Source organism: Rattus norvegicus, chromosome 3 (assembly GCF_021556685.1).
Source record: "Rattus norvegicus strain SHRSP/BbbUtx chromosome 3, alternate assembly SHRSP_T2T, whole genome shotgun sequence".
Lineage (NCBI taxonomy): Eukaryota > Metazoa > Chordata > Mammalia > Rodentia > Muridae > Rattus > Rattus norvegicus.
This window is the reverse complement of record NC_141536.1, coordinates 8,087,199-8,109,419: the sequence shown is the minus strand read 5'-3', so window position 1 is coordinate 8,109,419 and position 22,221 is coordinate 8,087,199. Positions and strand designations below refer to the sequence as shown.

Genomic DNA, 22,221 nt, shown 5'->3' with positions numbered 1-22,221 from the left:
CGGTTCTCAGGACGACCACAGAGCGGGACCTGGGCCAGGGTGACCACCAACTAGACTGAGCTGGGGCGAACCCGGGGCCGGGGCACGGGGCAGCAGTCGTTGTTCCAGCCGCCACCGTGACTGGGCTAGGCTCGCCAGCGCCGAGCCCGCCTGGATCAGACCTTGGGCGTCCGGCGGCGGGTCTGCGGCCGAACGGAGGGAGCAGGTGAGCCTAGGACGTTGAGCGTGTTGTCCTACTCTACCACGGTTGGGTGGAGGCTGGTCCCGGGTGCTTGACAGACTTATGCAGCTCCGTGAAGTGCAGCCCCGACCCCCAGTGCCTGTTCTCACGAGGTCACTCTTAGGCTTCGGGGAGCTAAGAGATTTTTCTGAGTTTCCTTAGGCATCATCAGTGTGAACTCAAGTCTCCGGCCATGCAGCTACAGGCCCTGATCCAAAAGGACCGCCCCATGCCACAAAGAGAGCCACCCGAGTTTTCATGGCATCCGGCTGGCGGCCTCTGACGTGCATCCTTGACAACAAGAGTTGCTTGTTAATCTCCCAGGGAGGATCCCTTTCCTTATAGGAGGGCCAGGCTGAGTGGGTCAGGGCTGGCCGTGTCCGGACTATGCCGTCCAAGTCCGCTTGCCTGCGTCACACGGAGGCACCTGGGCAGCTAGAAGGCAGAATGCTCCAGGGACAGCTTTCGAACCCCGAAAAGAAGCTCATCCCAACATCAGCCTCCTTACCAGCTGCTGACTCTCAGAGTTCACAGACAAACTCCATGCCTCCTTTAAGCATGCCAGCAAAACCAAGCAACCAGAACCTACAAGCCAAGGCAAACCTCATCACCCCACAGCCACCCATTAGACCCAAGTTGGAGAGAACCCTGTCCCTCGATGACAAGGGCTGGAGAAGGAGGCGTTTCCGGGGTAGTCAGGAGGATCTGACCGTCCAGAATGGGGCCAGTCCCTGCAGGGGTTCCTTGCAGGACTCAGTAGCCCAGTCTCCTGCCTACAGTCGTCCCCTGCCCTGCCTCAGTACATCCTTACAGGAGATACCTAAGCCCCGAAGGGCCACAGGCAGCGAGGGAGGGAGCCCATCCTTGTGGAGTGACTGTCTTTCTGGAATGATCAGCACCTCCTTGGACCTCCTGCACAGAGAGGCTGCCTCAGGTGGGCCCCACTCCAGGCTGGCAAGTTTGCGTGCTACACACACACCGCCAGCTATGGACCTCAACATAGCCTCCAGCTCCCTGAGAACAGCAAACAAGGTTGACCCTGAGCACACGGACTACAAGCTCCGCATGCAGAACAGACTGGTCAGGGCCCACAGCAACCTGGGCCCTAGCAGACCCCGGAGCCCCCTGGCTGGTGACGACCACTCCATTCACTCAGCCAGATCCTCTTTCAGCCTTCTGGCCCCCATCCGCACCAAGGACATCAGGAGCAGGTAGGGCTTCCAGGAGGGAGGGGCAAGGAGCTGTCATCCAGAGGCCTCTATCTAATCAGGCTGAGAGCTAATGGAGCCAGGCACGGTGGCTCGGTGGCTCGTGCTTGTAATCCCAGAGCTTAAAAGGCTGAGGTTGGGTAATCACAAGTTCAAGGCCAGCCTGGGCTATAGTGAACCACCATCTACATAAATAGATAAATGTAAGACTTGGAAATGGAAAATAAGGCAGATCTCCCATCCTCTCTCAGAAATCATGCCTGTCAGGGTTGGGGATTTAGCTCAGTGGTAGAACGCTTGCCTCGAAAGCACAAAGCCCTGGGTTCGGTCCCCAGCTCCGGAAAAAAAAAGAAAAAAAAAAATCATGCCTGTCTCCTTCTGTCTGTATCCTTTCAGAACCTTGTCTTTGGGGCTCAGTGTCACCCACAGACACCGTGAACTGTGAAAGTCCCTTGTCTACTTCATTCTTTACATAGGCTCCTATTGCACGTTGCGTCCTGCTGGGCAGCTTGCTGTGTCTCAGTTGGCCCCTTGCTCTCTGTGTGGAGGGTCACAGGTTTCTTTAGCTGTGCTTTTTGAAACCATGGCCCATGAGGGGCACTCAGGAGCTTCTGGTGATACCGGAAGGAGGTCTGGGTGCTATCCCGTCACACTTTGAGCCATAGGTCAGCATTTTATCAGAATGTTTAGACACCACTTAACCCACTCAACCAGGTGACATCCAGGGGCACACTTGCAGGGCCAAGGAACAGGCTTGATTAGCTTATCCTATGCCCTTGGAGAGCTTCCACACTGTCCAGAGCACAGGATCCCAGTGTCCGAGATGGGCACTTGCTGATATCCACTGAGACCTCTCACCGGTCACAAACATCCTGAGCCTGTCCAGAAGCTCTGCTTCTTGCTTGGCCTGACACCAGTAATGAACTTGTATGGACTTATGTTGAAAAGAGCCTGGGGGACACCCCAGGATGAGCACTTTCTTGTATGACTTCCCTGTGCTGGCTCCCCTCTCTTGGGGCCACATCCTTCAGGGGGGTCCTAGGACCAGAGCATGGCCTATCCATGCCTGGAGCCTCCTTTCCCAAGCTGCTCCCCTCCTGGGGTCTTGGTGTGGCCTGTAAGGCGTATCCTGCTATAGCTCTCCCACAACCATGTCGCTGGACATGCTGGGGAAGTGAGAGTGGGGAAGGTCTGGAGAGCCCCGTGTTATTTCCAGGAGCCTCCTAAACAGGTGACTATGGACTAGAAGGCTTCATGTGAGAGACTTCGAGTGACTCGAGGATGTCTTGCTCTAGGTCAAAGGACCCTTCCTTTCCTCTGAGAGCGGTGTGGTCTCTTACAGTATGGTTTCTGCCTATATCTCCAGGTGGTCATCTCTAAGCTTCCCAGTCAGTGACTCCAGCCCTGCTAACTGCAGGGCCCTCTTCTGGAGATGTTGGGGTGCTTATATCTGCACAGACAGCTTCCAAAGAGAGCCACATACTGAGGGGCCTCAGGTGGACACATCTTTAGTGGGGCCACCATTCAGTTCCCTTTAGTTGCTGGAGGTAGGCCTCACTCCCAGCGCCCTACCTGTATGCAGCCCTCTATGCCGCACCTTCTCTAAGCCTGGCTCCTCCACAGCCCTGGCATGCTAGCTCCTCGGGTCATTCATTAGTAAACTGGAGGTGTGGATTCTCTGGAGCTCCAGGCGTAGGCAACTGTGAGCTGGGCAATAGTACTGGACATCAGACTAAGGGCCTCTAGGGAAGCAGCAAGCTTTGTTTGCTTTGTTTTTGAGACAAGGTTTCTTTGTAGCCCCTGTGGGTTCAGGAGATCAGGTTCAGAGATTCACCCCCCTCTCCCTAGTGCTGGGACTAAAGGTGTGAGCCGCCACTGCCTGAAGCACTCTTAACCACTGGACCATCGCCCCAGTTCACAGGGGTCTGTTTTTAAAGTTTACTTTACATCCAGATTGATACTTCCCTCCCTAGCCCCTCTCCCTGTTGTCCCCTACCCTTCTCCTCTGAGACAGTGGAGGCTCCCCTGGGTTTTCCCGGACCCTAGCATATCCAGTCTCTTCCAGACAAGGCAGCCCAGCTAGAATATATCCCACATACAGGCAACAGCTTTTGGGATAGCCCCCACACCAATCATCTGGGACCATGTAAAGACCTAGCTGTGTATCTGCTACACGTGTGCAGGGGCCTGGGTCCAGCCCACGTATGTTCTTTGGTTGGTAGTTCCGTCTCTGAGAGCCCCACCCCACCCCCAAGGGTTCAGGTTAGTTCATCCTGTTGGTCTTCCTGTGGAGTTTGTATCCCCCTCGGGGCCCTCAGTCGGGGGTCTTTTTAAAGAGTACTGTTTCTACTACTTTCAAAGCATTGTTTTGTGCAATCCATAGGAAGTGAAAATGAGGAGTGATATTCGTGGACCCCTATTGAATCACAGGGACGGTGAGGGAGGGGCTTCCTTCAGTGTGCCTCATACCTCACAACTGCATCTCGGTCTAGATGAGTGGTTGGCACGTCGCAGCTGTCAGCTCTTTCTGCCTCAGCCTGTAGCCACCCTCTGGGAGAGTGCCTGGTACTGGTGTGGCAAGAAGGGCGGTGGTGTTGACAGCACTTACTGTAGGACACAGATTTGTTTTGTGTGAGTCATGAAATAGTGCTATTGTGTTCCTTTTCAACAATTTGAAAAGTATGAAAACTATTTACTTATCTCGTGGGCATTGGTGTTTCGCCTGCATGTGTGTCTGCGTAAGAGTATTAGATCCTCTGGAGCTAGGGTTACAGTGATGAGCCGCTATGTGTGGGTGCTGGGAATTGAACCCAGGACCTCTGGAAGAGCAGCCAGTGCTTTGAACTGCTAAGTCAGCATCTCTCCAACCCTGGTCCGTCTGCCAGCTGCTTTGCAGAAGAGGCCCTGGCTTCCCCTCCAGGGCTCTTGTTCCCAGAGGCCACCAGGTTGCAGTAGCTGACCTACTAAAGAAAAAAGAATTGCACTTAATTGTATATGCATGCACATGCTCATGGGAGTGCATAGTGAGTACGTGTAAGTCAGGACGGTGTGTGGGGGTTGGTTCTTCCACACCATGTGAGGAATCGAACATAGACTGTCAGGTCAATGGTGAGTCATCTCACCAGCCAGACCCTCCATTTACTTTTTTCTTGCGACAAGGTCTCACTATGTAGTCTTGGCTAGCCTGGAACTTGATATGTAGACTAGGCTGGCAAGGAAATCACAGAGATCTGCTTTTAGGATTAAAGGCTTCCATGCCACCTTTACTCAGAAGATCTGGAGTGCCCTTCCTAAACAGGTTGGGAAGAAGCTATGCTCCCTAAGGCTGGGCCCTGGAATTAGCTTTTACCCTGCTGCTGCCCAGTCATGTTCTGTAGCCATCTGGACAAACTGTGTGACTCCCTAATTTGGAGGAAGCAGAGACAGCTTACAAGGATGGACATGGGGCTTTGGGCTGCCAGCTGAAGGACTAGTCTGTGTCTACCCTGTGCTCCATGGTTCCTTCCTAATGATATGGCCCAGGACTTTGCCTTACCAGGTGGGTGTGTAGACCCAACAAGCATCTTAGTGACTTTCATTCATCAGCTTGGAGGTCAAGAAGGTCCTCCCTACGGCAGGACCTGTAAGTCTACCTCCTGATGGCTTAGAGACCTGCATGCACCCTTATGACCGTCTTCCCGTGGGGTTCAGGAACATGGGTTCTGGCTTCAATTGGCTGTTGTTCTCAGAGACTTGATTAGAATCTGGTATTCAGAGGAACATGGTTTTATTCATGCATTCTTTTTTTTTTTTTTTTTTTTTTTTTTTTTTGGTTCTTTTTTTTCGGAGCTGGGGACCAAACCCAGGGCCTTGTGCTTCCTAGGTAAGCGCTCTACCACTGAGCTAAATCCCCAGCCCCCTTATTCATGCATTCTTAACAGGTTTGGCCAAAAACAGTAAGGAAGGACAGGGTAAGCATTGTGGAGCGTACATTCACCCAGCTGCCCAGAGACAGAAGCAAAGATCTACAGTGGAAGGTTGAGAATAGCCTGGACACGACAAGACCTTGTTTCTGAAAGAAACAAGAAAAGAAAGAAAGAAGAAAGAAAGAAAGAAAGAAAGAAAGAAAGGAAGGAAGGAAGGAAGGAAGAAAGAGGAAGGGAGGAAGGAAGGAAGGAAAAGACAAGACATGGCTCAGTTGGTAGCGGGCTTGGCTTAGCATGTGTGAAGCCTTGGTCCCACCTCTAGCATTACCAAAAATAGGAGTCGGGTGGCTAGAGAGATGGCTCAGCAGTTGAGAGCCCTGGCTATTCTGCAGAGGACCTGGGTTTGGTTCCTGGCACCCATATGGTGGCTCACAATCACAACTCCAGTTCTAGGAGGTCAGGCAAAACACATAAATGAAATAGGTTGGTTTTTTGTTTGGCTGTTTGGTTGGTTGGTTTTTGTTTTGTTTTTAATTAGGCCAAAGACACGAAAATCACTTAGGGCTCCTTTCAGCTGGTATTGGAGTGATGCTATGTCTCTGTCCCTTCTGGAGCCCTAGGAAAGGGCAATAACATAGTAAGTGGGGGCAAAGTGAACCCATGGCACAGGCACTGAGGGCTTCCTTTGGAGGTGCGGTAGGAAGTGATGGCTGATGGGAGGTGTGTGGAGTTAAGAGGGAGGAGGATGCCAGCACTGTATTGTCCCCATATCCCAGCTCTCCTTTGTCACCCCAGGACAGCTTCGGTGTGTCTAGGACCCTGTTTTGCACTATGGCACGTGCTGTTCAGGTAGAACTGGTTAGTGGGAGGGCATGAGGACTAGGGGACATTACCTTGGAAGAAATGGGAGAGCACCTGGGCTCCTAGAAGAAAGGCAGCTCCCATGGCCACTGCAGCCGGGCGAGCGGGCGGGCAGGCATGGAAGGGATGGATGTCTTGCTGAAACGAGCCTGCGAGCTCGAGAAGGGGCAAGCAGTGCTTTTGCAGGAACAAATGCAGGAACGAAGGTGACCAAGTGGCGAGCTTCAGCTTCCCTCAGTCGGTTGCAGCTGGCTTAACCCTGAGGCAGAGCCAGGGCAAGCAGGCAGGGAAAAGATAGAGCTTCAGCGGCAAGTGGGGAGCAAGGCAGAGAGCTGCCCTGTGTCAGAGTTCATGAGGAGAGGACAGTGGTAGGGATCTAGAACAGGGACACTGTAGTCTTGTACTGAAATGGCATTTGGGGGAAGTGGCTTCACCGACAGCATTTAGAGGAAGCCACTCTAAATGGGACAGTGTGTGTGTGTTCAGGCAGCAAGCTCACAGGGACTTAAATTCTTTTAGATTCCTTTTATGCACATGTGAGTCCCAGGGGCTCCAGCATCCCCTTCTGGACTCCACAGGCACCAGGCACACATGTGATACCCACATACATTCAGGCAAACTCTCATACACATAAAATACAAATAAAGCACAACCTCCTGGAACTGGAGCTAGGGATGTTTTGAGGCACCATGTGGGACACAGGAACCAAACTCGGGTCTTGGAAGAGCAGCTAGTGATTTCAGTGCCGAGCCACTCTCCAGCCCTGAGGTTTAGATTTCATTGCCGTAAACACAGCTTGCTGGGCATACAAGCTACCCCGTCGTTCCTCTCCGGAACTTCTGCGTTTCTGTACTGTGGGGATGGAGCTGAGCGATAGGGCAGATTCGGTCTCCAAGGACAGTATCTGTTCAGTATCTCTGTACAGGCCGGCTGGGCAGCCCCTAGAGCACATGGTGCACACATATGTCTTGGGTAGGTCTGAGCTCCACCACACTAAGTTAGGGCTGTATTTCAGCTTGATGGGTGTTGCCTCATTCCGTTGAGACCTGGAGACAGACTGAATTCAGGGGGAGATGGGTGTTAATTGTGTTGTTGTGAGGGTGGTTCTGCACTCTGGCTAAGGAAACCCCAACTGTAGGGGTAACACTGATGGCTGGTATGGTCACGGTTGTCCTCAGGGCCCACGTGGCTTATAGAGCCTGTGGCTTACAGAACTGATACCTTTAGAGAGAGTGGCCCCAAAGGTACCTGCCCTGAGTGAAGGAGCTCCTGGGTCACTCTGGCATCACTGAAGCTGGCTACTCACTTGCTTCTTCTTTTTGTAGGAGCTATCTGGAGGGAAGTCTTCTGGCCAGTGGGGCCCTGCTAGGAGCAGACGAGCTGGCCAGGTACTTCCCAGACCGAAACATGGCTCTTTTCGTGGCTACCTGGAACATGCAGGGCCAGAAGGTGAGAGGGGTCACAGTGAGGTAAGGCAAAGGCAGCTGGGCTCCATGTCCTTGGGGTCCAACCCTGAGGCCCCAGCATAGTTCACTGGTCACAGCAAAGACATAAAGATAGGCAAGTTAGGCTACCTTTGTCTGTGAGTCCTCATGAGGGACCAGGGTTGGGCATGCAGGGTTAGAAGGCTGCTCAGGCCTCCCAGGCAGCACAGACTAAGTACCTGGTGATGGGGGGGGACAAATGAACAGTTGTGCTCAAAAAGGGAAGCTGAAGTATCTGACATGTCAAGGTCCCCAGAAGACCAGACCTACTGTGCACACTTCTCTTTAAAAGAATCTGAACCTGAAGTGATTGTGTAGGGCCTTGCTCTTGAACATCTGCCCCCTGATGTGAGAGAGCTCAATGGCCTTGACTGTTTTGTGGTCCTCACTGCAGGAGCTTCCGGCAAGCCTGGATGAGTTTCTGCTTCCCACCGAGGCTGACTACACACAGGACCTGTATGTCATTGGTGTTCAGGAGGGCTGCTCTGACAGGTGAGGCTCCACTCAGCCTCTTCTATTGAATGGAGCCTCCAGCATCCTGTATGGACAGCGCACTGAAGAGAGGGACCTGGGGCCCTTGTAGAACTGAAGCAGTGTGGATCCGATGAGGGACCTCCATGCCTCACTGAGTCATAGATTTCAGGTTTTGTCAGCAATTTTCCCAGGGAGCACAGAGGCAGCAGAGAGGCACTAGGCCATCTCTGTTCTGGTCACACTCTGGCGCCCTGACTGATTTCTCTGGAAAGTGGTTGCACAGCTGTGTGCTCCTCACTGTAGTTTATGGGGTTTCCTGGCCTGTGTGAAGAGAGCATCAGACTGTGTGTGCTGTGGGGAAGGGAGCCTGTCAGAGATGGGGCCCACCCTGCTAGGTCTCTTATAACTCACATGGGTCTGGGTGGGATTGGAGATCTACATGTGCCCTCAGGTTGAGGTCTTGGGCCTGAAGCCAACCTGAAGAGTCTCATGGTGCATGAAGATGCCTTTGGCCTGGTCCTCCTCAGTACAAGATGAAGTGTGGGGGTCCCTGGGAGTGCTTCCAGAGGCTCGGGGCAGCAGATGGGGGAGGGCGGAGCTGAAAGGCCCATCTAACCTGCCTCCTCCCCACAGGCGGGAATGGGAGACACGCTTGCAGGAGACACTGGGCCCTCAGTATGTACTGCTGTCATCAGCAGCACATGGGGTCCTGTACATGTCCCTGTTTATCCGTAGGGACCTCATCTGGTTCTGCTCAGGTAGGCAATACCACGGGGCTTCTCCCCCCACTTCCTCCTCTCTGTCCCACCTTGTCTCTGTCTCCCTCCCCCTCTCTCATATATGTGCTCGTACTACAGAGCCCATGTGGTTATAGGACGACCTGCAGAGTTAGTCCTTCCATCATGTGGGTTCTACGATCAACTCTGGTCTTGTCCTCAGGCCCTCACCATCTTACTGGCCCTCATCAGGGCTCTAGGTATCTCCATAATCCAGGCTTTATTCACACGTGGACCCTGTCCATGTGGGTCTCCTCACAGCAGCCTGCTCCCTCTCAGGCAAATGTGCACTTTGTGCTTGGGATCCAGCCTTTGAGGTTCCCCTGTCTGAGAACACAACACACAAGCATACCTCGTACAGTTGTGTCTGTGCAGGCCCTGAACCCCGTTCCTTGTCCTGCAGAGGTCGAGTACTCCACAGTAACTACACGCATCGTGTCTCAGATCAAGACCAAAGGGGCCCTGGGCGTCAGCTTCACCTTTTTTGGCACCTCCTTCCTCTTCATCACATCTCACTTCACCTGTAAGTGTTTGCAAGCACAGTCCCGACACTGGCTTGTGAGCCTCTGTCCGCCTGAGGTGCCAGTTCTGGGCTAGTAATGGTGGGTTCTCCCTCAATAGTCTGATACTCAGAACGTCATGTTCTCAACTACCATCCTCTGAGTCAGAGCCCCACAGCAGACAACTGGGTAGGATTTGGGGACAGTCAAGGTATGGGGCAGCTCAAGTGTCTCTTCTGCCTTTGTCCCATAGCTGGAGATGGGAAGGTAGCAGAGCGGCTACTGGACTACAACAGAACCATCCAAGCCCTCGCCTTGCCCCGGAATGTGCCAGACACAAACCCCTACCGCTCTAGTGCAGGTGAGGACTACAGCTGCACAGGACACTCCAGCGACATGACTGTTCCATCCCTTGTGCCCAGACAGCTTAGCAGAAACCACTGGAGGGCTTATGAGAATCATGTAGTCCTCGTAACTGAAATAGCCATTGGGTTTGCAGCAGGGCAGATGGGAGCTCACAAGGTCCAGTGGCTTGCCCAGGGCTGTCATTGTTTGTCCATAAGTCCTCTGTAAGACCACTTCCTGGCCCTCACTGAGCTGTGAGAGGCTGATAGCTGGTTAGCCTGCTGTGTGCATCCAAGTGTCCTTTGCACCTGGACTGCACAGCTTCCCAGTCCTCAGCAGTTGTTGACCTTGGCTGCGCCTGTCACTCATCTCCTGGGGGAGCTGTGGTTCTGTTGGGAAGGGGACCCAGACAAAGGAGGCCCTATTACTCGGCCTAGAGCCCATCCATTTGTCAGCAGATCAGAGCAGATGAGGGAGGTCAGTACCAATGTATTCTCCCACATGTGCCCAGGGGATGTCACTACCCGGTTTGATGAGGTCTTCTGGTTTGGGGACTTCAACTTCCGCCTAAGTGGTGGACGAGTGGCTGTGGAGGCCTTCCTGAAGCAGGACCCAGAGGTGGATGTGCTGGCACTCCTGCAACATGACCAGCTCACCCGGGAGATGAAGAAAGGTAAGTGGCCTGGGGAGCAGCACCTCAGACATGGCCGGCCCTCTCTGAACTCTCCTGTGTTGCAGGGTCCATCTTCAAGGGCTTTGAGGAGGCAGAAATTCACTTTCTCCCATCCTACAAGTTTGACATTGGGAAGGACACCTACGACAGCACCTCCAAGCAAAGGACACCCTCCTACACAGTGAGTATGTAACTTCAGCCTGGCCGCAGGACTCCTGCCAATCACAGCTTATGTCAAGCAGTGTAAGACTTACACTCAGCAAACAGCCAGGTTAGCCAGCCTAAGACTTTAGTCCTGAGGCCAGTGACCACGTGCTCACAGCCTACTGGGGGTAGAGGACAGTACTCTGAACGCATTACAGGCCATAGTTGGATTCACACCGAGTCCATTGCCTGGCACTCTGAGAACAAGAGGGAAACAGCTGCACTCTCCCTGGCTTTTCCACCAGACCATGACTCTTTGGTATACAGTGGCTCCTGGGGACCCTGGAACATTCATGAGGTGAAAGGCAGCCCCTTGTTCTCAGAGGGCTGGAAGGGAACAGACAGCATCCACATAGGTCTTTAAATGCCTAACGATCGTACTGTTGAGTGGGGAGGGCTCCCTGACTGAAACAGCTAGACTAGGGCTGCAGGTTACACTGTGCTGCACGGGACACCTACAGCAGAGTGACAGTCTCTGCTTCACCATCTCTTCTGAAGGACCGAGTCCTATACAAAAGCCGTCACAAGGGTGACATCTGTCCCATGAAGTATTCCTCTTGTCCTGGGATCAAGACTTCAGACCACCGTCCTGTGTATGGCTTGTTCCGGGTGAAAGTGAGGCCAGGACGAGACAAGTAAGCCCCTGCTTGCCCCTCAGAGCTGGCTGAAGCTTTGGGGGGTCCCCGCCAGTTCTCAGATGGGGTGTTTTGGGATGGATGACAGGCTTAGGTAAGGAGCATGCCCATGCTTCATGCAGCCCTAGGCCATTATGGATTTGCTTTCCTCAGAGCCGAGGTCCTAGCAGTTCTCAGGGTATCCATCCCTACAGCCCCCAGGCTACTAACCTTTGTGGTTGCATGAAGAATCGGCTTGGTCTGTGACCTGGTTCCCTAGGGTTGAGCAAGCCTGGGGCAGTAGGTCCAAGGAAGCATCAGCGTCCCCTTCTTTTGGCACTTCCACACCCAGAGTTATGGCTGGGGCTCGAGCAGCCTAAATGGGATGAACTCTAACCTCTGGACAGTGGCCCATTCTCTATGGGGCTCAGCAGGCCTTCAGCGAGTGAAGTCGAGGCCAGCTCTTATTAAAGGTCTTTCCTCCACAGCATCCCGTTAGCTGCCGGCAAGTTTGACCGAGAACTGTACTTGATAGGAATTAAAAGACGAATTTCGAAAGAGATTCAGAGACAAGAAGCACTGAAGAGTCAGAGCTCCAGTGCTGTGTGCACTGTGTCTTGAAGTTACCAGACCAGGACTGGCCAACTGCATCTGAGGGACCAAGGTCACGGCAAAGAGATGGGCTTGTTCGCCAATGCTCCTGTAATGCTGGGTTCTAACCAACCACAGACCCCACCCCTCAGGACTGTCAGTAGTGGGCTGTGGCCAGGACAAGCCTCTTCTATATCATGCTCCCACAGGCACATGGCAGGGGTTTGGTGAGAGGGACGTGTGGACACCAAGCCAGATTCACACCGTGCAGCAGTCCTGACTTCTTGCCCTTGAGCACTACAGTCTTTTCAACCTTTTATTCCTGTTCTCGTGCTAGAGCCCAGGTTCTAGGTCTGTATCCTAATAGCTCCTTTCCTCCAGGGAAAGATCAGACCACCTCTGGTATCTTAGATGCTCAGTGCCTAGAACCTGCCAGGACTAGAATTCTTGGATATTCCCCACAGACATTTTGATAGGCTTTGAGGTTCTGCACCCTGGTCCCAGGCTCCCAACCCACAGTTGAGTAGGGACCTCTCCTCTCTGCAGGCTAAGCCCAGCTCTATCGACTCAGTTCCTAGGAGCTTCGGAGCATTTGCTTTTGTGTTGCTCGTCTCAGGAAAGCAGGCACTGGAATTGTGTTGCTAGGCAGCACTTTGCTGGGTCTCACTCCTTGAAGAAAGCTTAGGTCTCATCCTTCCTTACCCCATCTTACCCCATCCCTCAGAGACATAGCCTTGAATGTACAGACACCTAAGGGCATCCACTCTAGTCTTCTAAATTATTTATTTTTCCATATTTATATTTTTCAATAAATAAGGATATATTCAACTGTAAACTCTTTCTGACCAAAGACTGAACCTTGTAAGCAGTCTGCATGCATCTCAGGGCCTCAGACACCCCAGGGTTTTAAAAAGGCATAGAAGTCAAAGGCAGCAAATTTGGTCTCAGCTGTCAGCTGCGACTCAGTCCCATCTCAGGTCCCTCTGTGTGTTGCCCCTGCTCACAGCCAGAAGCAGCAACAGCTGGAAAGTGACGACTTGGGTCCAACGAGCCACAGTGAAATAAGCCAACAAATGAGATGGAACTCACCAGCACCAGCTTTTAGAATGTGGATGTCAGCAGAGCCAAGTGGCCTGCTTCAGTAACCACTCAGATGAATGTCAATCCAATCAGCGAACTGCATGTTCCCCTGGGAAGGCTGAGAGTAGTGGAGCTGACTAAACTATTCCTGGCTGGAATAAGGTTTGCTGTGGCAATTCCAGACAGTTTTCTCTGTAGCTCTGGCTGTCCTGGAACCCTCTCTGTAGACTAGGCTGGCCTCAAATTCAGAGAACCACTTGCATCTGCCTCCGGAGTGCTGGGATTAAAGGCGTGCACCACCACCGTGACCCAGCAGTTTGGTACCTTGGAAAGTCCTAGAAATTCCCAGTTTGGCCTGAGATCAAGATTGAAAGTCTTGGAGTAGAGGGCAAAGTGCAGCCATAACAACTTACATTTAGAGGGCATTTCAGTTTCGAAAGCTAAGCATTTAAGCCATTGCAGATCAAGTGGGAAATCTAAAAACTAGGCTTTGTAAGTAATTATGAGATACAACTGGCATGGTAACTCATACTTAGAAGACCAGTAATTGAGGCCAGCCTTGTCTCTATATTGAGTTATGGGCCAGCTAGGGCTAAGTAGACCCTATCTCAAAAAGCAAAGGGGTGGAAGACTGAAATACCTTCAGGCTTGTTAAAAAACTTAAGCTTTAGAAATGAGAAGGCCAGGTGTGGTGGCACTTGCCTATAATCCTAGCACTTGGGAAGCAGAGGCAGGAGGGTCTGTGGGTTGGAGACGAGCGTCTCCTGGTAAGTCTCAGCCAGTCAGGGCTATACTGTACTGAGGTCCTATTTGAAGGGAAAACAGTGAGTACAACGATCCATGCCTGTGTTCCTAACCGTGGGGAGGCCCTGTGTGCTTTCAGATTGCAGTGTTGTCTTCCTAGAACCCAGAGACCTCTGATCTTCCCCAGCTTCCTTGCTCCAGAATGTCTAGCGGCCAGACAGCACCTGCTTTGGCAGACACTCAGGGAAAACACATGTTAGATGAAGAACAAGCCACTTGGTGTTTGAGAGACACAAAGGTGCAGTGGCAACAGTAACTTTCATTCAAGTTTCCAGAGCTTCCCTGTTGGCACTGTTCACAGAGCTAGCTATTCTTATGCAGTGTCCACACCAACAGTAACATGCACAGAAGCACTCTGCAGCCTGCCCTGGAGGGCTCTACCGGAACAGCCGGTATGTTCTGGGCAGGCGCCCATCTCTGCTGGACAGCGCTGCCTGGATGTGTTCATACGTGGGCAGGTCAGTCAAATCACCCAGAGCGGCCACAGCAGGCTTGCCTCGGAGCATCTTGGAAGCAACCCTCTTGATATCTTCCGGCTTCACATTGCCTACAACAGAGAGTAAGAGGCAGTGAGAGCAAGAGCAGAGTTTCCATCTCCATCTCAAACTGTGTGTGCACTCAGGCAGAAGAGCCCTGGTCTACGTCACTCCCACCACTGGGGTGTGGGTGAGGGCTCTGGGGGACTGACCCAGGTAAGTCAGTCGAAGGGCAAAGCAAGTTTCCATTAAGTGGGCAACTACAGTGGCTTAAAATTATTTTCAAGAGGAGTAGTGTGGGCCTGTACTCCCAGCACTTCCAGCACTGGGAAATCAGAAGCAAGAGGCTCAGGATCAACACCAGCTTGGGCTACACTAGACCCTGTCTCAACAACAGCAGCAGCAAATATTTTCAAACACACGAGCGCAGACAATCAAAGTGATGCACACTCAGAGCTAAATAGGAAGGTACAGAGTTTAAGGCCAGCCTGAGCTGTGAGTCGGTCTATGAGACTCAAAAACAACCCAACACTGGAGGGCATAGCCACCCATCAGGAGGCTCGTGTTTAGACAGAGTGAGTGAGTTGTCATAAGTTCACTTTATTTTCTAGTCTGAAGAAAAAAAACCTGGATTCCTTCCCTCAGTATTCGCTGGCTGGCAGGCAGGCAGGCAGGCAGGCAGACAGACGCGTGCACACATACACATATACACAGGCACATGCACACACACACACACACACACACACACACACACACACACACACACAGTGAGCATGGCCTTCAGAAGGAATACCAGAAATCCATCCCCTAGACCCCAACAAGGTCAGCACTTTCTAGAGATGAGGGACATTTCTCATGAGGGACAGGGCCATCACGTGGCTTCCAAAGCCCAGGCAGGTGGACTGAGCTGTCTTCAGAAGATAGGTGACAGTACCCAAGCTGCCCCCGCCTAAATTTCTGTTCCAAGCTTCAGACCCAATTCAGATTAAACAGAAACCAGGAGAGACACTGCCAGAGCCACAGGGCAAAACCTGTAACGAGCTCCATTATTCCAGCCCAGCGGCACTGTCCTACTACCACCACCTCCTTCCCAAGGCTGAAGGCCTATTAGTACAGGATGGAGCTGGGAAAGGACTCTGGGGAAGCCCGGGGTGTGGTGTGGCAGACAACAGGAGACCCATCTGTCATCTGCATCTCAAATGAGCCCAAGCCAGGCTTTCGGGCATACTCAGGGCGTACTCACGAATGAGTGTGCACAGCTCATGGGGCAGCTTTCTTGAATGTGTAGCCAACACCTGCCTCCCCACATCCTCAAAGATCACAGGCCTGGACTCCAAGTTCATCATGAGCATGGACATCAGCTGTGTCTTGGCCCGCTCCAGCTCCACCTGAGGACCAAACACCGTCAGTCACCTCTACAGCTGGCTCAAGCAGGCAGAGGGGCTGGCCAAACATGGCCCAGTAAAAAGGCCTCCCAGTGCCCAAAGATGAGCAGAGTGGAGGGGGTGACCCTGTCTGGTCTCCAGTCTGGCACACCCAAGCATGGGAGGAACTACACTGGAAAAGCCATTATCACACCTGAGAGACACATGTCCCATCTCTGCTGCCTGTCTGAATCACAGCAGCATGCATCAGGAAGCCACACCTGGTTGCACAGGAAACCAGAGGTGGTTGATTCTGGTGCTCGGAGTCCTAAACATAGGACCCAAGCCACCATCGCCTAGTGCTACCAAGGAGGCAGCAAAATCTATGGTTGAGCCTCTGGCCAGGTATGAACTTCAAATACGGCACTGAAAAATCAGGACCAAATGGGGACAGACCAAGCTGGGTGTGCAGGTGCTTGCCTGTGAGGCAAGCATGCAGGATGCAGGGGACTAGAGGACTCCAAGTTTGAGGCCAGCCTGGCCATCATATGTTTGTCTTAACACGAGTTATTTATGACCTAATCAATTTCAGGCAAATACTTAATAGTGTATACTAATCTGACTTTAGTGGAAAGCATTTTACCAAGGTATTAGTGGAAACACAGAGCATTAATTTTGGCAATGCTGGGGGTGGAACCCAGGGTCTTAAGCAGACCTAGTAAGCTCCCTACCACTGAGACCAAACCTTGGTCTCTTTTAAGACAGTCTTACACATTACTTCAGGCTGGCCTCGAACTCATCACCTCCTCCCTCCGCTCCCTGAGAGCTGCGAGCACAGGCATATACGTGCAGTAATGAGCTGCGAGCACAGGCATGCACGTGCAGTAATGAGAGCTGCGAGCGCAGGCATGCACGTGCAGTAATGAGAGCTGAGAGCACAGGCATGCACGTGCAGTAATGAGAGCTGCGAGCACAGGCATGCACGTGCAGTAATGAGAGCTGCGAGCGCAGGCATACACATGCAGTAATGAGAGCTGCGAGCACAGGCATGCACGTACAGTAATGAGAGCTGCGAGCACAGGCATGCAGTGCAGTAATGAGAGCTGCGAGCACAGGCATACACATGCAGTAATGAGAGCTGCGAGCGCAGGCATGCACGTGCAGTAATGAGAGCTGCGAGCGCAGGCATGCAGTGCAGTAATGAGAGCTGCAAGCACAGGCATGCATGTGCAGTAATGAGAGCTGCGAGCGCAGGCATGCACGTGCAGTAATGAGAGCTGCGAGCGCAGGCATGCACGTGCATGTGCAGTAATGAGCTGCGAGCGCAGGCATGCACGTGCAGTAATGAGAGCTGCGAGCACAGGCATGCACGTGCAGTAATGAGAGCTGCGAGCACAGGCATGCACGTGCAGTAATGAGAGCTGCGAGCGCAGGCATGCAGTGCAGTAATGAGAGCTGCGAGCGCAGGCATGCACGTGCAGTAATGAGCTGCGAGCGCAGGCATGCACGTGCATGTGCAGTAATGAGCTGCGAGCGCAGGCATGCACGTGCAGTAATGAGAGCTGTGAGTGCAGGCATGCACGTGCAGTAATGAGAGCTGCGAGCGCAGGCATGCACGTGCAGTAATGAGAGCTGCGAGCACAGGCATGCACGTGCAGTAATTGCTGCTTAGCAGTGGTTTTCATTTTTAGGCAGGTTTTTATTTTTTCAATAATGTTATCTTTTCTCCTTAAAAAGACAGTGTGTGGGGTTGGGGATTTAGCTCAGCGGTAGAGCGCTTGCCTAAGAAGCGCAAGGCCCTGGGTTCGGTCCCCAGCTCCGAAAAAAAGAACCCAAAAAAAAAAAAAAAAGACAGTGTGTGGTATGTGGTCACTGAAGAAAACTTGCAGAAAGACAAAATTCATGTCTGAGCAAATCACCTGGTCTTTACAAGCTCTGGCCCAGGAAGTGGCAAAATTTCTAAATATTAACCAAAAGACAGGCAGGCAGGCAGCGGTGGTGTACTTCTTTAATCCAGTATTTGGGACGCTAATCAGGTAGTTCTGAGTTCAAGGCCAGCCTGGTCTACAGAGCAAGTTCCAGGACAGCCAGGGCTACACAGAGAAACTACTTCTCTCAAAAGAAAAAAAAAAAAAAATCAACAAAAACTTAGCTTCCAACACAAAATGGGCCAAGAAAAACCTTGCATTTGTCTGTCTTATACAAATGGCCATTCTGTAGGAACTTAGAGAAGAACACTAGGACACTATCCTTGGGACACACTCGGAGGCTCCACAGTGAGCAGCTCAGCCTGTGACTCCTACACCTGTGGGACACAGCTACATCAGGTGCAAGGGATGCCCCAGTCCTTACCAAATCCACCGTTCGGCCCATCAAAATAAACTCCTTTGTGATGATTTCTACCATTTCTCGAACCTACAAAAGATATGAGACGAGGGCGTGAGCTGAAGCCCTGGCCTACTGACCCTCACACACGCCCTGCTCCCCCATCCGGAGCTCCAGTACAACTGTAGAGTGCGCACTGGAGTGCTGTCCTCACCTGTCGAGGGTCTGCGCTGGCATGGATGCACAGGAGGCCTGTGTCTTCATAGCTGTGGTGGTAGGAGGTTGCATTATACATCCAGTGGTGCCTGTGGGGGACACACGGGTTGTGGTGAAGGTGACAGCCCAGCTGGAAGGTGTCAGCACGATCCATGCTCTCAGCAGCCTAGTACCCACCGATTGAGCACGTTGAGGTAGAGCCTGGAGAACATGCCTTTGCCAGGCCCTCCGGCCGAGAAGGAGCCCCCGCCTCCCATCATCATATTCAACACAGCAAAGGGGATGAAATCCTCCTCCTATGGAGTGCAGAGGCATCAGTCAGTCCGCCACAGCTGCTTGGCCCCACTAGTGTACCCCACCACACCTGGGCTCACCAGGAAGGAGCAGCTCTCTAGCCCCACCATGATATGTGTGAGCTCTGGAATCGGGGTGGGGCCAAGGCTGACATTTGACATGTCTCTCTCCACCTAGAACCAACCAGACACATCAATAAGGCCAGCAAACTTCTAGTATGAAAACAGCCACACTCAACCAGACACCAGGTGACCTCAGCCCTGTCACCTCTTGCTTTGAACATGGGATGTGTTCATACTGCTAAGTGCTGGATTGTACACTAAGAAGTATAAACATGTTCATCAAAGCACATACCCAGAGAATACATGGCACAAGTCCTGAGAGTTTTCCTGCCCAGTTACCTTGATGATCCCCCCCGTGTACTGTGCCACTGAGCTGTCAACATCCACAGCTCCCGGAGCTCCCCAGGCAGGCTGCACTCCCAGGAGGTACTTTCTGGCACATTCGACCAGGTGCTCATGCTCCACGCCCACTCCAGCAAGCACCATGCGGTCGGGGGTGTAGTAGTTCTTCAGGTAGGAATGCAGCACTTCTCGGTCAATCTTCCCTATGTTCTCTACAGGACAAAACCGGTGCAGGCCCACCGTGTTCTCCCTAAAAGCAGCCTGAGGCAGGCAGAAGGAGAACAAACCCAAGTGAGAAAAAAAAAATCATGTCCTCTGAGGCAGGACTCCCCAACATGGCCTACAACACATCAGCAGCAAAAGGCTGGGCATTATCTGGAGTTTGGCTCCATTTCTGTGTTTCTAGAAGCAGCAAGTTTTACCTCAGAAAGAAAAATTGAAAAAACACATAGAAGAGCCAAACAGACGCAAATGGTAAAGACTGTGATAACCTATGTGAGAACAGTTCCACTGCAGGGATGGCAGGCTCAGAAGAATACAGCTCTGAGAGGTGCCACTCGTGCCTGCCATCTTAGCACTCAGGAAGCTAAGGTCATGAATTTAAGACCAAATCTGAACCAAACAGCAACTATCTCAAAAAACCAACAACAAAAACAAAAAACCCACAAAGCTAAGTCTGTTCTGTAAACCTCACCACCCGCGGGGCCAACAGCAGGGAGAGAGGCACATGTGGCCTCCTATGTTACTTCATGAATCATCTCGGTGAGCAGTGGCTCTGGGTCAGGTCTCATGTTCAGGTCCTCAAGTTCAAACTGAACAGCCATCCTCGTCATCTCAATTTCCTCATCTGCAAAAGTCCAGACAAGGATTGGGTCTGAACCAGCAAGGAAGAGGACAGCACTGACCCTGAGAGCAGCTGAGCCTGGCCAGGTGCTAGAGTCATCTCCTGGGGAAAGCCCTGGAGTGCCTGCAAGGGAGTGTCAGATCAAAGTTAGGGACCACAGCCTCTTGCTCTGTCCTGCAGACCTCTGGACCCGCTCCAAGCTCAGCTGCCTCACCTGCTGTCTGTTCCAAAACACACCTGTGAGGACACAAGGTGGATGTGGCAACATTTAGGAAACAGACACCACTGGAGTCAGGGTTCCATTCCTCAGCTGGAGACACCCGGTCAAGCTGCTGTGAAACTGATCAAAGAGCAGCTGGCAGGGACCAGCTGCTATTCCCTCCTGGGTCCACCTAATAGGAATCCAAGTCCTGCCACTCACAAAGCTTGGAAAATAAAGGAGACCACTCAAGAGAAACTTGTGTAGGCATGCAACTCCTGTTTAGACATGGGATGAGGGATATTTCTGAACAGAATTCTAGTAAACCCTTTAAAGTTTCTTCTACATATATGAAAGCATGAAGCATTATGTACAATTGTAAGGGTCTGCTTAAGCAGTGGCACTCTCAGTGTCTGGCACACGAGTGCCCAGCTCTAACAGTGCCCTCCACCCACACCCGACAGTTACAGCCCTTCCAAAGCTCCTCCTAACCACCTAGCCAGAGCCAAACCTGTCAGGCGGGGGTGCAGAACCACATCAGCCAGCAGGCCCACCACAGTGTCCAAGCCTTTGCTGTCAGCAGACACAGCATACATGGTGGTGTCTCTGGAAGGAAATAAACCACAATAGCAGGTGCTAGGTTCACACCAGATAACAACTCAGGGAGCGAGGCTCTGCAAGCCAGCAAAGACTCTACCACTGCCTCTTCCTTGGGTGTGAAGGCCTTATAGGAGCCAGAACTGCCCACAGGGAAGTTTCCCATAAGACACTGTGGAACCAGATGAAGCTGGCTATCCTCCCTTCAGAGGAAGTCTCTTACTGCAGGCTTCCTAAGTCTGGACAAATGATCAGCTGCTGTAAATGAAGACTGGTTTCATGCAGAGACACGCCCAGCTTCAGATAGCTGTTAGCCGCCTACTCGTCTAGCTTAGCATTCCTCACAGGTAAAGGCCTGAACAATAGGTTCAAAGATGTCAGAGAAGAAACTAATAAGGTATGCTTTCTGTCCCTGGCACTCCATCAGGCATGCTGTTCATTTTTAGAAAAGACTCTAACCAAGGATGAGGAATACATTAACACATGGACACAAAATACCTCGAGGTCTGGCAGTCACAGATACCACCATGTTTTTCCAGGGTAAGCAGAATTTCATCTTTGCTGTCAAATCGAGCGGTAGACTATAAAAATTATAAGGTTTAAGTAAGTAACCCAAAATCCAAAAAGTATTAAGTTTACGTTTGCTTTCAAACACACAAAATCATGTCCTAAGTCTTTCGTGAGCATCTTCATATCCAAACCATTAACTAATACAAGCTCTTAAAAAGAAAACTGAAAACTTATAAAAATTACAAATTAGATACTGACCGAAAATGCCAATTTTTCCAGAAAATGAGCAATTCCACTAAGATATTTCGCTTCATATCGTGATCCTGAATTAATAAGAACTGGTAACAGAAAGAAAATTGACAGGTTCAGCCAGATTTTCAAAACATTTAATCAACAGAAAGTTTTCAAAACCACAGCCAGTAGGACTTACTTCCTAAGGTACAGAACTGTCCAAACTTATTTTGAGATGCCACACGAAGCCCATTGTCCAGAGTGGTGACTTTGGTTTCAAACTTTTCCTGTCCATCAACTGTAGCAAAAATAGGCTTGGGCACTCCGGGCAAGGGAGAAGAGAGAGGGATGTTGGGGTAGGTGGCGCCACTGCTGAACCGTCTGTGTGCAGGAGAACCGAACCTACAGCAAAGCAACCAAAAATAGCTATTTATTCGTATCTTATGTGTTTGAGTGTCTGCCTGCACAGATGAAGGCTCATCACACAGGTATGCCTGGTGTCCATGGAGGTCAGAAGAGGGCTTTGGATCGCTGGGAAGTGGAATTACGGACGGTTGTGAGGCACCATGTGGGTGCTGGTAACCAAACCCAGGGGAAACAATCAGTAGGCTTAACTGCTGCGCCAGCCATCTCTCCAGCCCCGATCTTTGGATCTTCATTGCCCACTCGGAACGGTAGGCTGTGTGAGAAACCAGTTCCTGGGCATATGGGTCTGGGCTAGCCCGGCCCCTCAGAGCTTTGCCTTGGTCTGGAAGGCTCCAGCCGAGTGACTCTGCCGACCCCTTCAACCAGGTTCCAGTCCCCGGCTCGTTCTCCAGGCCCACGGCGCCTGTGCTCTGCTCCAGGGCCCATCCTCCTCTTCCAGTTCCCCCCGTTACCTACTTCCCCCGTCCTCCCCTCCTCGCACCGAGAGACGCGTTTTGACTCACTTGGGCCGCGCGCACAGCGCCGCAGAACCCCGAAGTAGCCGCGCAGCCGCCCACACTGCCGTCGCCATCGCGCCGCCGCGCTTCTGCGGTCAC

General features: G+C 52.0%; 2 protein-coding genes and 1 long non-coding RNA gene across 5 annotated transcripts; 1 reads left to right on the top strand and 2 right to left on the bottom strand.

The window, feature by feature from the left end:
* The first annotated feature begins 17 nt into the window (after positions 1-17).
* Inpp5e (inositol polyphosphate-5-phosphatase E) lies at positions 18-12,690 on the top strand. Of its 2 annotated transcripts, NM_001429626.1 has the most exon segments (11): positions 18-205; positions 383-1,431; positions 7,520-7,643; positions 8,073-8,170; positions 8,786-8,910; positions 9,332-9,451; positions 9,682-9,789; positions 10,285-10,446; positions 10,512-10,627; positions 11,149-11,285; positions 11,753-12,690. In NM_001429626.1, coding segments are annotated over 10 exon segments (1,947 nt in total). In that variant the 5' UTR covers positions 18-205; positions 383-607; the 3' UTR covers positions 11,886-12,690.
* LOC147995393 (uncharacterized) lies at positions 5,178-8,331 on the bottom strand. Its single transcript, XR_015684203.1, has 2 exons — positions 7,501-8,331; positions 5,178-7,251 (listed from the first exon to the last, which is right to left on the bottom strand). It is a non-coding gene; the product is annotated as an uncharacterized LOC147995393 (long non-coding RNA).
* Positions 12,622-22,215, bottom strand: Pmpca (peptidase, mitochondrial processing subunit alpha). 2 transcript variants are annotated; one of them, XR_015682806.1, is made up of 13 exons: positions 22,129-22,215; positions 21,399-21,601; positions 21,227-21,306; positions 20,957-21,039; positions 20,373-20,467; positions 19,565-19,665; positions 18,816-19,079; positions 18,495-18,587; positions 18,298-18,416; positions 18,119-18,209; positions 17,932-17,994; positions 14,634-15,603; positions 12,622-14,517 (listed from the first exon to the last, which is right to left on the bottom strand). XR_015682806.1 is itself a non-coding variant. In NM_001003673.1 (13 exons), exons 1-13 carry the CDS (start codon positions 22,194-22,196, stop codon positions 14,117-14,119), a joined length of 1,575 nt encoding a protein of 524 aa, NP_001003673.1. In that variant the 5' UTR covers positions 22,197-22,202; the 3' UTR covers positions 13,938-14,116. The 2 variants fall into 2 exon arrangements, 1 of the variants encoding a protein (NP_001003673.1); NM_001003673.1 differs by having other exon boundaries at positions 13,938-14,286; positions 15,459-15,603; positions 22,129-22,202.
* Between the last annotated feature and the right edge of the window lie 6 nt (positions 22,216-22,221).

Coding starts and splice junctions, on each gene's coding strand:
- Pmpca (NM_001003673.1), bottom strand. CDS start 22,196: ATGGCGACGGCAGTGTGGGCGGCTGCGCGGCTACTTCGGGGTTCTGCG. Junction 21,307..21,398: donor ACAGTTCTGTACCTTAGGAA/GTAAGTCCTACT, acceptor TTCTGTTACCAG/TTCTTATTAATTCAGGATCA. Junction 19,666..20,372: donor TCTGCACCCCCGCCTGACAG/GTTTGGCTCTGG, acceptor GGACTTTTGCAG/ATGAGGAAATTGAGATGACG.